General features: G+C 41.0%; 1 protein-coding gene across 1 annotated transcript in view; it reads left to right on the top strand.

The window, feature by feature from the left end:
• LOC123030847 (major facilitator superfamily domain-containing protein 2B-like) overlaps nucleotides 1-13,429 on the top strand; it is a 61,679-nt gene that overhangs the window by 28,046 nt on the left and 20,204 nt on the right. The window contains exons 2-7 of the mRNA XM_044445134.1: nucleotides 644-734; nucleotides 827-948; nucleotides 4,054-4,137; nucleotides 7,361-7,441; nucleotides 10,217-10,326; nucleotides 11,810-11,953. Of these exons, the coding sequence (XP_044301069.1) occupies nucleotides 644-734; nucleotides 827-948; nucleotides 4,054-4,137; nucleotides 7,361-7,441; nucleotides 10,217-10,326; nucleotides 11,810-11,953 (632 nt within the window). The remainder of the gene's footprint in view (nucleotides 1-643; nucleotides 735-826; nucleotides 949-4,053; nucleotides 4,138-7,360; nucleotides 7,442-10,216; nucleotides 10,327-11,809; nucleotides 11,954-13,429) is intronic.

Genomic DNA, 13,429 nt, shown 5'->3' with positions numbered 1-13,429 from the left:
GGTCAGACTAGATGGCCCGGGAGACCCCTTCTGACTTGCTCTGTTTCTATGTTTCATTTCAGACAGATCTTCATCAGCCTTTCTCCTCAGTCAGGGGCTCCAGAAATGTGTGTTACCCTAGAAAGTTCTTGTATTTCTTCTGCTTGAGAAAGTATAGACCACCCTTCCAGAATAATTAGCCAGCAGTCTGCTTTACAGAAATAAGGTGTGGCCACATGGCAGCCTGTCTCAGTTTAGCTTGGTAGCCAGGAGTTGCAGACAGAAGAGTAAATGGCTGGCAGAAGAGGGATGGGTGTTCAGCCCAGAAAGCATTCATACCTCCTCTGTGCCCAGCACAAAAACCATAAAGATTGTTAGAGAAAGTAAGGCCCGCCAAAGAAATGTATCTTTCTCTTCCTCCTCTCCCGGTCCCCAACAGTCTAGTAAAAAGCTTTGCAGGCCAGTAACTTTTATGGGCTTATTTATAAAGCAGCCATTCAGTGCATCTATTGTCATTCCTGTTCTCCACACCCATGTCTGATTACAATCCTTTTATTCTTGGTTGGCATAGAGCTACAAAATGACAAGCATTTTCCCACTTCTTTTATTTAATCGAAATAGACTTCATATGCCTTACCATCACCTTTTTTTTTTTTTTATAAAGAGAGAAGTCTACATGACTGCAGCAGGAATATTAGGAGGAACATATCTCATTGGTATCACTGCCCTTCTTATTGGTGTGAGAGAAATACATGGTAAGTATATTTAATCCGAATAAACATTTTACCTTTATTTCCTATGTTTAAAATGTGGTATCATATATAAATATATATTCCACTCCTTATAGATCCTTACAGCTTAAAGTTGGAGAGAAAAGTCTCTTTCTTTAAGGGACATGGGCTCACAATGAAGAGTAGACCATATCTGACATTTACAGCAGCATTTTTCTTGATCTCAGCAGCAGTTCAGGTAATGGTAGTTCATAAAAGAGCAAGTCTTGTCAGGACCATGGAAAGATGGTCATATGCACTTTCTGTACCCCCAGGCCGTTGTTGGGAGAGGGAATTGTGGGATCTCAGTCTGCAGTGGGACTGATAATGAGCAAAATGCCAGTGCCTGAAACAGTGCACTGTGACTCATAAATACAGACAGTACCAAAAAGTTGCTCTATACATTCTCCAAGTTTCTGGTTTCAGTCTATCATACCTCCATGGATGCACTTGAAATTTATGTGAATGTGTTTGCATGATATTAGCACAGAATTGTTAATTGCCAAAAATACAAATTGTCCCAAAATGTAGTCTGCACTTCTTTGATTATTTTGTGTATTTTTCCATGATGAATTTTGGGTAAAAATGCAAAATTTTTAAAAATTGTGCTGGTCCCACAGAATCTGTTCAACTTGCGAAAGTTGCTCTGCTGTGGAACCCACATGTCAGATTTGGGAATTCAAACTCATTTGAGTTTATTACCAATTTCTCTGACTCTCCTGTTGTGATTCCAACCGACTAACCCTAAATTTCCTGAAAGTAGGTGATGGAAACAACCTGTGGGCAATCTATTAGAATAGGGAAAATTCCAAAAAAGCTTAGATTTATTTAAGAAGCGAGTTGGGAAAAGGTGAGGAAGCAAGAGGATCAGTTCAGGTAGATATGTAATTTAAAGTAAGTTTTTAAGCAACAGTGGCTGAAATCCAGTAATGGAATAAGAGCAGAAGCAATATGCAGTCATGCCCATCTTTGTCTGAGCCCTCCCTTCGTGCACAATGATGAACTAGCATTTCTGGGTGCAAGCCCTGAAACAAGCAGAAAGACGTGTTTCTATAGGTGCCATGTCAGCAGACCTCCCTTGCACAAGCTGCACTGACCTGTCCCCTTTCAGAAATGCTTGCTTCTGCTTGTTTGGGCTGCTGCTCTGAAGTGCTAAATAACTGTTGTACAAGTAGCAGGGGGCATTTGAACAATGAAAGTGGCAGGATAAAAAGCAATCAGCCAGGACACAAGTACCCTGTATGATACCATCCTAGTGGTCCTTAAGCTTGTATTCACTCTTGTTCACCAAATTTACATTATGAGTAGAATCTCCTCAAGTCACAAGTAAAATTTAGGATTTAGGAGCAGCACTACAGACTAGGCAACGTGGCTAATCTGCAGAGGTATATTTATGATATGCTTGTGCACAGATGTCAGGCTTACATGAAACCATTATGCCTGCTGACCATCAGCCAACTTAATGGCAATGGTAGAAGCAGAAGGTCTCTGGTTTGATCCCTCACGTCTCTAGGCAGAATGAGAAAGAATCCTGCCTCAAAAGTTGGAGATCTGCTGCCAGTCAGTGGTCCGGTTTAGAATGAGGCAGCCTGGCTCATGACCTTTGATGATCTTTAGAAGTATGGAAAGAACACAAACTGGAGAGATACCAAATAATGCCAAGAAGGGAGCATTTCCATACCAAAATATATGTGATGTATATCCCCTGAAGTGGAAACAATCATTTTGTTTTTTGTATTCTGAGTATGGATGTTACTTGTGTTTGATAAGGTCCACTGGAATTAGAAAGCTATCTGGGGAATGAATTTAATAAAATGGAGGAAGCAATTATCTGATGATCAGTAGAAGCTTATTTTTATTTCAGCTGCACCTGGCATCCTTTTAAAGAAAATCCTTCTGTTCTATTTCAATGGTGCTTGACTCCACATAACAAATGAGGAGGATATACAAGAAGCTCAACATGTTGGAGAGGTGGAATGGAGAAAGTAGATGTTAAACTTCTATAGTGGGACTATTTGTGTATCAGAAAATACTAGATAAAAGTTGTATCTAGATAAATAAAGCACCCTGGAGGATGCAAAATTATTTCAAATCCAGAAACTATATGATTGGGTAATACAACTTTATTATTGGATAATATGAAATAAGATGCAGATGCAAGTAAATGAGAGCCAGTGTGGTGTAGTGGTTAAGAGCCTGGGACTGGGACTCAGATAATCTGGATTCTAGTTCCCACTCAGCCATGGAGCCAACTGGGTGACTTTGGGCCCATCACAGACTCTCAGCCCAACCTACCTCACAGGGTTGTTGTTGTGGGGATAGGATGGAGGAGGAGAATGATGTAAGCTGCCTTAAGCCCTTTGTAGGAAAAAAGCAGGATATAAATTGAAAGATAAATAAATAAATGGCAACATGTTGTTAGCAACAACAATCGTCACAGCTGCAAATAAGCAGAACAATCCTATGCCCTCTGTGGAAGTACAGGATTTTTTAGATTCCCCAATTCAAGTGCAGAAAAGAACTCCAATCTTGGATCTGGCGATCTCTGCTCAGTGCGCGCACACACACACACACACACACACCTACCTCAACCAGTGCAGACAAAACTGTGCTGGCTGCTTCTCTGAAGTGATACAGACAACCTCTGAGAAGATGCTTAGGGGGCATTTCAGGGAGTGAGGTGGTGAGGAGAGCAGTGCTACCAAGATGTTATGGTGGTGCCTCATTCCCTCCCACCCTGGCATGCCGCAATTGGACATCTGCCGAATTGGACATCTGTGCTGAGCAAGAGACGTGCATTGCTGAGCCTGCTCCTACACTTCTGTTCTGCATAGGATGCCCCAAATCCTCCACATTCTGAGAATTGTGGGCATATCCATTGGATTGTACCCTAAATCTGTTAATCTTTCATCACGGATGGAGTGGCTTAACATAATATATAGCCAAATTAGTCAAATAAGATTTGTTAGATTTTGGATACCCCATAGGTTTGTTCCCATTGTATTAGTTTTCACTAGATGTACCTGTACATGCCACATGAACAAATTCTGTTCTTTTTAATGCATTGTTTTTAAAAGCAGATATAATTGTGTAGTGCAGAATGCATGCATGGCTAGTAAAAGGCTTAATTTAGTTGCAAACCAATATATTTTAATTGTTATGGCAACCAGTTAGTATGCACTCTTATTCAGTAAATGTATGCATTGTAAATGGAAATCCTGAATTAAATTACCTTGATTAGTAACAACTTTTCAATTGTAACTAATCTATTCCTATTTTTGTTCTTCTGTCTTCAACTCACCAGATAGAACAAGGCAATTTTGTCCTCTTTTGTACTCATGCAGCCGGTCTTCGCAACCACTTTCAGACACTGGTGCTGATCATCTTGGTAAGCATGAGGAGAAAGTGGAGCCTCCTTACAAAGCATGTTGAACTTATCATAGTATTTCCATGGGTGTGTCCAGATAGAAAGCTTCTAGTGCTAACCATCAAAATCCACTGTATAGCTAGTCCATCTCTTTTTCCTTATTTCTGGTAAATAAAAAGATAGAATAAATTGAGGGAAGAATGCAAGAGGCTTACAGATTGAAGAGGCTTACAGATTGTTTGGAATCTCTAAAATTTGATGAATGAAGCAGTGCAATCACACAGAAAAAGCATAATCTGGAAATACCCCATAATATGGTATCCATATCTGCATGGAAGTTTTGTTTGCATGTATTTTTAAAGAAGGGCAGTTTGCACTGTGAACCTATGCATGATAACTTGGAAGGAAGTCCCACTGCAACCCATCACAGCTGGCTTATTGGGGTAGTTAACAAGGCTCCTGCATTGCTCAATTGACCTATCAGTTCTGGGTAACTCATTAACTACCCCAACAGCCTACCTTCTCTGGGTTCGCATGTAACAATAGGCTACAGCATGCTCCTGCTGCACTCTGAACATGTAAATGGCAGTCACTGCAACAAGAAGCTCCCTGGGGAAATTCACCTACAGTCACTTCTCATTCTTTGCAATCCAGGTCTGTGTGTTTCAGGATTACAGCTTTATAATCCAGAAAGGTAAACTACGCATCTCAGTTTGTCTGTAGGTATTAAAATGACAGTTCCTCCACACTGGACATAATTAAATATATCTTCTTCACCATGTTGACTATTTCTCTAACTCAGGGGTCCTCAAACCTTTTTAGTAGGTGGCCAGTTGAAAAGCGGTGGCTACACGCGCGGGCTGGTGAGGCGTTGTCGGGTGTATGCGAGGTGGCGTTGGGCGTGTGCGCGGCAGCAGCTTGCTCACTCAGAGATCTCCCAGCAAGTTCAAAACCATCTCCGAGTGAGGTCATTCTTATGAAATGGGTAGAAGCTGGGCAGTATTCAAAATGCCCCCTTACTCTGTTGTGCTGGTGGAATGTACCACTAGATCACTGCAAAGCTAGTGCTTCTTAAAGCCACCCCCAAAGTGAACAAAATCAATGTTTTTCAGAAGGGAACAAGTAACTGGAACTCCCTTTCTGAAGATATGCTGACCTTCTCTGTTCAAGCATTTCCATTTCTTTTCATTTGCTTCAGGATCTGCCACCTTCCCACTGCATTTGTAGTGTATCCCGCTAACATGTAGACAGCACTGGATAATGGCCTGTGACTATAAAAGATGAGGGCTGGCTTCTTTCCCCGGCCATGGGCATGTTCCTGTGTCACAATAATTGACCCTGTGAATAGGGTGCCCAGTATCAATTTTTTTGTGAAATAACACATGGTGCACCCAATGGATGCTTAAGCTCACCTTGGGCTCCTCCCTTCCCTTTCCTTTCAGTCCTCCTGCAGGTAACCCAGAGAACTTGCCAGCAAGATTTGTCCCGACTCCTCTCCCCACATGGGACAACCATGAGCCCTTGGGCACATTGGAGGAGCTGTTACTAGTTTGTCACCACCCCCTTTTTAAGTGCTAGAAATGTGTACCCATTTTATGCATTAAAAAAAAAAACTAGCTCAGTATGCACAGGTGCTCACTTGCGGGGGTCTGAAAAGGGGAACATAATCTGAGGAATGTCCTGGGGGTGTCTGTTGTCAAAGTGCAGCAAGCACCCACCATGGACATTGACCCAGGGAGGCTGCAAATCGTGTTTTGTTTTGGTTTGATTTTGCTTTGCTTTCATACAACAGCTGTCAAGAGAAAATGAAGATTTGAAGGATCTTTGCTTGTGAAAGGAATTGGCCAATAATGCAGCCCAGCAAAATCCTTGAGGGGTTTCTTAAACTGACTATACTCAGTTTTCTCATAGTTTTCCACTATGAGCACTCTTAAGTATACACTACAGTGTTTATGGTGAGCATAAAGGAAGGAAAATGTTTTCCCACACTATAGCTAATAAAAAATTAATTCTTTTCAAGATGCAATTTTCTTTGCACCTTGATATAACAGCTGGTATTATGGAATTAACAGAATTCTGTTTATGGAACTGGCGTTACTACTTAGGAATTGTTGATTGTGATATACTAATCTGGACAAATTTGCAATAAGTTCTAAACTGTTTGATTCATACATCAGTACTTCTTGCAGGTACCTTGTTTTTTGCTCTATAAGACACACTTTTTCCCCCTCAAAAGAAAGGGGAAATGTCTGTGCGTCTTATAGAGTAAATATGTGTGTGCAATAAATCTGTCAGATGTGCAGCCCATGGGGAAGTGATGGGGAATGTGCCTGTGATTATGTGCCCATTTGATTCAGAATATTTTTTTTTCTTGTTTTCCTCCTCTAAAAACTAGGTGCGTCTTATGGTCAGGCACGTCTTACAGAGTGAAAAATACGGTACTTATGAAGGATAGTTTTGCTTTAAAAGCAAGCTAGACTTAATACATCATGGAAATTCTGGATGGAAATTCTTGATGACCTCATCACAAGGCTTTTATGCAAAATATATGCTTCTTATACTATACATTATATATATATATATATATATATATATATATATATTCATACATTTCTATTTCTTCACATTGGCCCATAGGGCTCTCTAGGTGGCTACAATAAGTACACACCATGTAAAATAAAACATCATTAAAAAATCAATATAATAATGGCCATGCCAACAACAATATATGCAATAACTCAGCACCAAGGAGATCTGAATAACACAGTTAAAATGGGTATCAATTAAAAATATTTCTTGAATAAAAAGGTATTTGACTGGTGCAGAAAGGACAGCAAGAATGGAGCCAGGCACACCTCATTGAAGGACATGTTCCAAAGGTGGGGTACAGCCTCTGAAAATATGCTATTTTTTATCCTGATCCGTGATATATAATCAGTTTTGCAATCTGGAATGTGCCTAGGAAGTTGGATAAGGTGGAGAATACACTAATTTTGATTTGCTTCTCTAAAAATACTGTTTGCTAACTATTTGATTACCCTTTTGACCCATCTTCATTGAATACACATGAGATTTGCTTGGTGTGATCCAGTATGGTCCAACTTGTGCCTTTCCCTTTTTTTATGACGTATGGAACTATTCCCATGTTTCCAGTTCTAGTAACTTTTAACCTGCTTTGCTGATCCTGTTGAACTGTATAAAACATTTCATTGTCCCGTCCCACTTTCTTTCTCATTCTTTATAGGTCTCAGCAGTGCTAGGCATTCCATTGTGGCAAAAGTTTCTGAAGCACTTTGGCAAAAAGACTGCCACATGTGGGATATCCGTAAGTAAACCATTGAAGCACAGCATGGAATCTGGCATTTTTTGCACCAAATATTTGTGAGATTGTGCTGAATATCATCAGCAAAACACAGATGAATTTTGAAATTTGTGAGAGCCTCCCTTTCTGGCCTTTCCACTTCTTATTCCATCTAGGCCAATATTAGGCATCATGTCTCCCAGCTTGTGCTTGACATCCAATCCTGTTTGCATTCCTTCTACTTCAGGTTTGCTCAGTTTCCTCTGCACACAATGGGTTATACTCTCCTCGGACCAGTAGGGGGCAGATTGTGCAACCAGTGGTTGGCTGGCCCATACCTCTGGGACACCACACTCCTTCCTGCAGCCTTCCAGAATCTAACCAGCATTTCCCTTAAACCAGAAGTTTAAACTCTTGTCTGTGACCTCACATGCCTAGCTTAAGGAACCCCTTTCTTAAGTCCTGTTTTTATTGGCAATGACAAACTGTTGTGTTTAAGTTGATATCATATAAAGAATTATTAGAACAGTCCTGCATAGTCAGCCTAGTTTGTAGTATGGTCCTGATAGACTTTATTTTTCTTAAACCAGAAAGCCTCCAGTTCTTTCTAAGAGCTCTCTCCACAGCCCTTAACCAACATGTCATTTAGCATACAATGTAATTTCTTGCCCAGATTAGGCAATTATAAAATATGTGCATATTTAGAGTTTTGGAATTGAGTTGGAAAGTAAGACACTTTACAAATGCAGATTGTATACTATAATTAATGGGAAGACTAAAAGTAATCACTGTCTGCAATCTTTTATCTGTACCACAATACTCACAGCAGCGATGAGTTTCTTTGCTATCATCTCTATTTATGCTAGCAGAGTTTCTGAGAAAATTCATCAGAGCCTGTGCTCTGTTGGGTCATATCCCTTGTTTACTGAAATGAATCCTATTTTGTGGTGATACTGGTTTGTACATTTCTGGGCACTTTGGCCTGCAGGTAGGTAAACATTACTCTTTGCTTGATCTGCTTAGTAGTATAGGCACATTACAATCTTGCATTGCTGGAGTGCTCTCTTGTGGTGAAACAATGACCAATGCTGAACAGGACAGACTGTTTCAACTACTGTGCACACTGTGTGTTTCACATCCTGAGTTCTGTTTCTTGCTGCTTCTTTTGTGTTTAACAGAAAGATTGGTACCATAGTCAGTCATCATTTATTTGTCAGCCAAAGGCCATTAATAAAATCTACACCATGTTACAGACTGCAAAACAGGAATAGCACAATGGGATAATTAAACAATCAACATTATTAATTTTGTTAATTGTTAAATTAAGGAATTAATAGGCTCTTCTTAAGTTCTCATGGGGGCAAGGAAAGCAAGAATCCAGAGAGGGAGCATTCAGCACATTTGACCTCACCACAGCAACTTGTGGTGATGCCCAGGACCTGTTTTCAACATGTGCCTGAAATACATGGAACTTGCTGAGTTACTTGACTATCTGGATCGTAGAGCAGGTAGCATGTATTTCTTAAAGGTACATTTAAGGTGCAATTCCAGTACGTTCCCAGGCAATTTTGAACTTAACAGCACACATAAATAACACATCCATGAAAAAATTAGCGGATCGTCAAGCCTCCCAGTAAAATCTTGCTGCTTTTTCAGAATTCACCCAAGCTGCGACCAGCAGCAGCCACACCACCCAGCACCCAAGTAGTGTGTTCCCTGAGCCAACAGCACCTCTTTTTGTGATTGTGGCAGCTTGTTTTTCCTTTTACCATTTTTAAGACATCATTTTTTGTGATTTCCAAGAAAAGCCATTGGCAAAGTAACAGGCAACATGGCATGTTAGAGTGACTTTGGTTAGAGTGACTCTTTTTTTTCTTTTTGCAGCCAAGATACATGTAATGTTTTTAAAATTGTCAGTAGTATAGAAGTGTGAAAGTACACCACTCTGACTATCAAACATGCATGGTGTTCATTAGACATGGACAAAGCAAAGCTACAAATAGGTTTTTTTACTTTGCTCCTCATTTGACAGCTATCAGAAGGCAAGGTATCAAGTGAGGGGCGAAGCTGCAAGGGGAACTTTGCTGGCATCCTATTGTTTGCACCCCTTTCCCTGTGAGATTCTGTAGTTTGTTGTTTTTGCTTTTTATTTTAGACCTGACTGTTCTTAGTGTCCTCTACATTTTCCTCCCCTTCCCAAAACTTTAGGTGCCTGCCTGGAAAACTGCAAGTCATCCCATTTATGAGAGCTGGGAGTCTTGACAGTTGTAGAAGTCAGGTTTCCTTTTAAAACTGGGCTTTTGACAGGGATGGGAAGATAGGGAGGTAGCAATAGACTCCACTGCCCCTCACTGGATTATCGGAAGCCTCTGAGTTCAAGAGCTTCTAATCACTGAGGGTGCAAACAATAGGATGGCACCCTAAATCAGCTTAGTAGTTCATGCCTTCTGTTGGTTTCCACTAGGCAGACAGTCTTCCTTCTGTTGCCTCCTTATACTTGTTGCCTCCACACCATTTAAGAAAGACGCTAGAAAATTAACAAATCAGGACATTCTTTAGCCTTGGCTATTTCATGGGAAATCCAAAGCACTTACTGTGCCTCTTGTCAGTATTAAATTCCTGTGGACAGACTGTCACTCTCAGAGTTGACCATTTTTCCACGGTCAGTTTGGCAAATAGAAATCTTCTAAAGCAGTATGACCTCGCTACAGACAATATGCCACCTTACAAAGGCATTTTGTCCTCATGTTTGACACTGGATATGATTGATACTTTGTCCTCGATTTCCTTCTCTCCTAGTGGATGATTCCTTTTGTGATCATGCTGGTGACCATCCCAAACCTTATCCTTGCCTACGTGACGGCTTTTGTATCTGGCCTGAGCATTGCAGCCTCTATGCTGTTGCCATGGTGAGAATTTTGGATGGGTGTGTGCAAATGTACCAGATGGAAGTGGGCAGTTCACGACCTTGGAGGGAAATATTTGTCATGGCAGGTTGTTTGGGACATCAGAGTCTCTGTCACATCTATAACAGGTGAGCTTACCCATTCAGTCTAAGAAAGAGCACTTGTGTGGAAGATCAGTTGCCTCCCAAAGCTAAAGCAAACTGATCAGAAAAGCTGAACCATAGTATAACAGCTTTCCCATTCCCGAAAGCAAAAATGTGTAACTGTCAAGCCATTAAATGTAAAACTGTACATGTTGACATTTACATTCTACCCACAAGAATGTAATGATGCACCTTTACATTATTTAATGGTGTTGAAACCACTAAGAGAAATAAATGAGAATGTAAAGCCTGCATTGTGCAAGGTGCTTTTTATTTTAGACCAGCTGCCTTCTATTTGGCAACTCTAACAAGATCCATAGGCTGTCAAGAACAGCAGGAGAGAGAGCTTTAAAACCATTTTATGTCATGTTAAAAACATACCAGCCAATGCTGATTTTATACAATTTGCCTACTGTTTTCATTCTATTTGTGCTTTGCAGAACGGTATGTATTTTATTATTATTTGGGTTTTGCAAGGATTAGAATGATTGAGTTTAAGGGAGGCTGAGGCAATATTGGTTTAGAGATGTGGATTAGAGGCCTTGGGAACAGGGCCAGCCCAAGATAGTTCACTGCCTAAGGCAAAGGACAAGATGGCACTTCTCTCTGTTATGTGTATAAAAGCCTGCCAGCCTGAATCTTTCTTGCTGGCCATGGGACAGCATCCTCCCCACCGCTGAGGACAGTGGGCTTGCATAGGAGGTGGAAGTGGCACACACTGATTCCAGTGTTCCCCTTCCCATCATCTGCTGCAGCTCTGCCTAGCAGTCGGACCAGTCATGCATGGGAAGTAGCTGGGATCCATGAAATACATAAGTGACTGACTGCTTGAATTGCTGCTCAAAGTCACCTGTTTCTTTCTGCATCAAGAAAGCATGCAATCAGTTGCAGGGGGTATGGGGGGTCTCTTTTAAAAGTAATAGCTTGAAAGTTTTTACAAATTTATATCATTTTTGCTGTTACACATATGTCCTTGAGGAATACATTAAACTGATTCAGTCACATTACGTGATGCTTTTAGTCATGGATCCACTGAAATCATTGATTTTGATGTTAATCAAGAATACCATCCCATCTTCCCTTCCTGTGCTTATACTTGAATAGCAAAGTCCTACTAATTCTAGTCCCTTCCAACTAACATGAGGGAGAAAACTGATTGCTTCTGGATTCCTTACCAACTTGACCTAATTTGTTTTGTTAAAATTCAGTAGGTGTTAAAGTACAGATTAAGCATTCCATGAAATGTGATCTTGTTTAAAAATGTATGCAAATAATTAAATGCCATAGCATTTCCTGGAAATTTCTAATTAAGCTATGTATTTTATTATTGTTGTTGGCTAAAGGTCCATGTTGCCTGATTTAGTTGACCACTTCCGAGTGCAGCATCCACATTCAACAGGGCACGAAACCATCTTTTATTCTTCATATGTGTTTTTTCATAAGATATCAGCTGGCATTGGATTGGGAATTTCTTCTTTGAGTCTAGAGTGAGTGTTTTCTTACATTAATTGATTGAGCTAGCTGCCAAAGGGTTACTCCTGATATTTGACGTGCATGTAATTTTTACGTTACTGTGGTAAATAAATACAGTGCCAGGCCCTTTAACAGAGGTGGGCTGCCTGCATACACTAGTTGCTGAGGAGCTTGGGCAGCTGGAGGTCTTGCACCCTTCCTGCTTGAGGGATCCTGTGGGCAGCTTGTTTGGGTACTGAGTGCTGGACTGGATGGACCCTTGGTCTGATCCAGCATGGCTCCTCATATGTTCTTAAGTATTAAATAAATGATGATGATAATCATTCCTATGAGTATAATATTAGCACAGTATCTGCCTGACTTTGGGCTAGTTTGAATTACTTGAGAAGCCATGATGAAATCTTACCACTGTGTGTCTGTTGTGCCATCCAAACTCAGTTCCAGAATTGCTGAACAGTAGGATTAGGTTTTTTGAGACCACAGAGAATCAACGGTCTGTTCTAAGATCTCCATGCTTCTCTGGGGCTTCTCTGGTCATCTGGACCCAGGATTGCCGTATTACCATTGATGATATGAAAATACCATAGTGTCCTGTGGAAAAAACAGTTGGGGAAGTGAAGGCTTCTAGCCTTCGATTTCTACTGCCCTCAGCTCCCTAGCCGCAGATGTGTCATTACGCACTTCCCTTTGGTTGAGTCCATCTCCGTGTTTACCTTTAGAAACAGGAAGACAGCACAAAAATACACAGAGGAAGAAGGGAGGAATTGCAGCAGAACTGTATATATTCATTTAATAAAAATCCCTGTGGGAACTGGAGTGGCTGTGGAGAGCCACAGACATGCAGGTGCACTCAGGAGGGGGAAAGGTAGAAGCTGCCTCAGCACCACAGTGGACCACTCAGGAGGAGAAGCCTGTAATTCATTGGTAAGAATAAGAAGAGGCTGAGGATTTTGCTCAGGAATGCTGCCAGCATGCATGACAAGGCCAGAAGGATGGGTCAGGGAGCATGGAAACCACACTGCCTGGGTAACTGCCCAATCATCTGAGTGGTAAGTTTGGGCAAGAATCTGCACACCTTGGGAAGAATTCCCGGTTGTTGCTATATTGTTAGTTGAATTAGTGTGCAGTGTGCAGGAAGTATTGTATTAGTACACACATGTATGTATTTTTAATAAATTGTCATCCATCCAATCTGCCTGCCTGCTGGCATAAGTACATGCATTGCTCTTTCTCTGCTCACTCTCCTGTTATGTCAGGTTTGGAATGTCAAAATGTAGGGGGTTTAGTGCTTATCAGGTGTACCACTCAAGAGCTTGTACTAACACAGCTATCAGCCTAAAAGCCTAACACAGCTATCAGATCAATTTCCTATCACTCACCACCTCCAGGCTTAGAGATGATGAAAGGGAAGATGGATATTAATCTCAAGAGTTTATCTGGGATGTAGCATGAGCCATGAGGTTAGTGATAAGACTCAGTTCCTCAAGGGA

Source organism: Varanus komodoensis, unplaced genomic scaffold, assembly GCF_004798865.1.
Source record: "Varanus komodoensis strain SLA01 unplaced genomic scaffold, ASM479886v1 scaffold47, whole genome shotgun sequence".
NCBI classification, from domain to species: Eukaryota; Metazoa; Chordata; class Lepidosauria; order Squamata; family Varanidae; genus Varanus; species Varanus komodoensis.
Note: the sequence above shows the minus strand (reverse complement) of the source record. Positions and strands in the feature narration are given on the sequence as shown.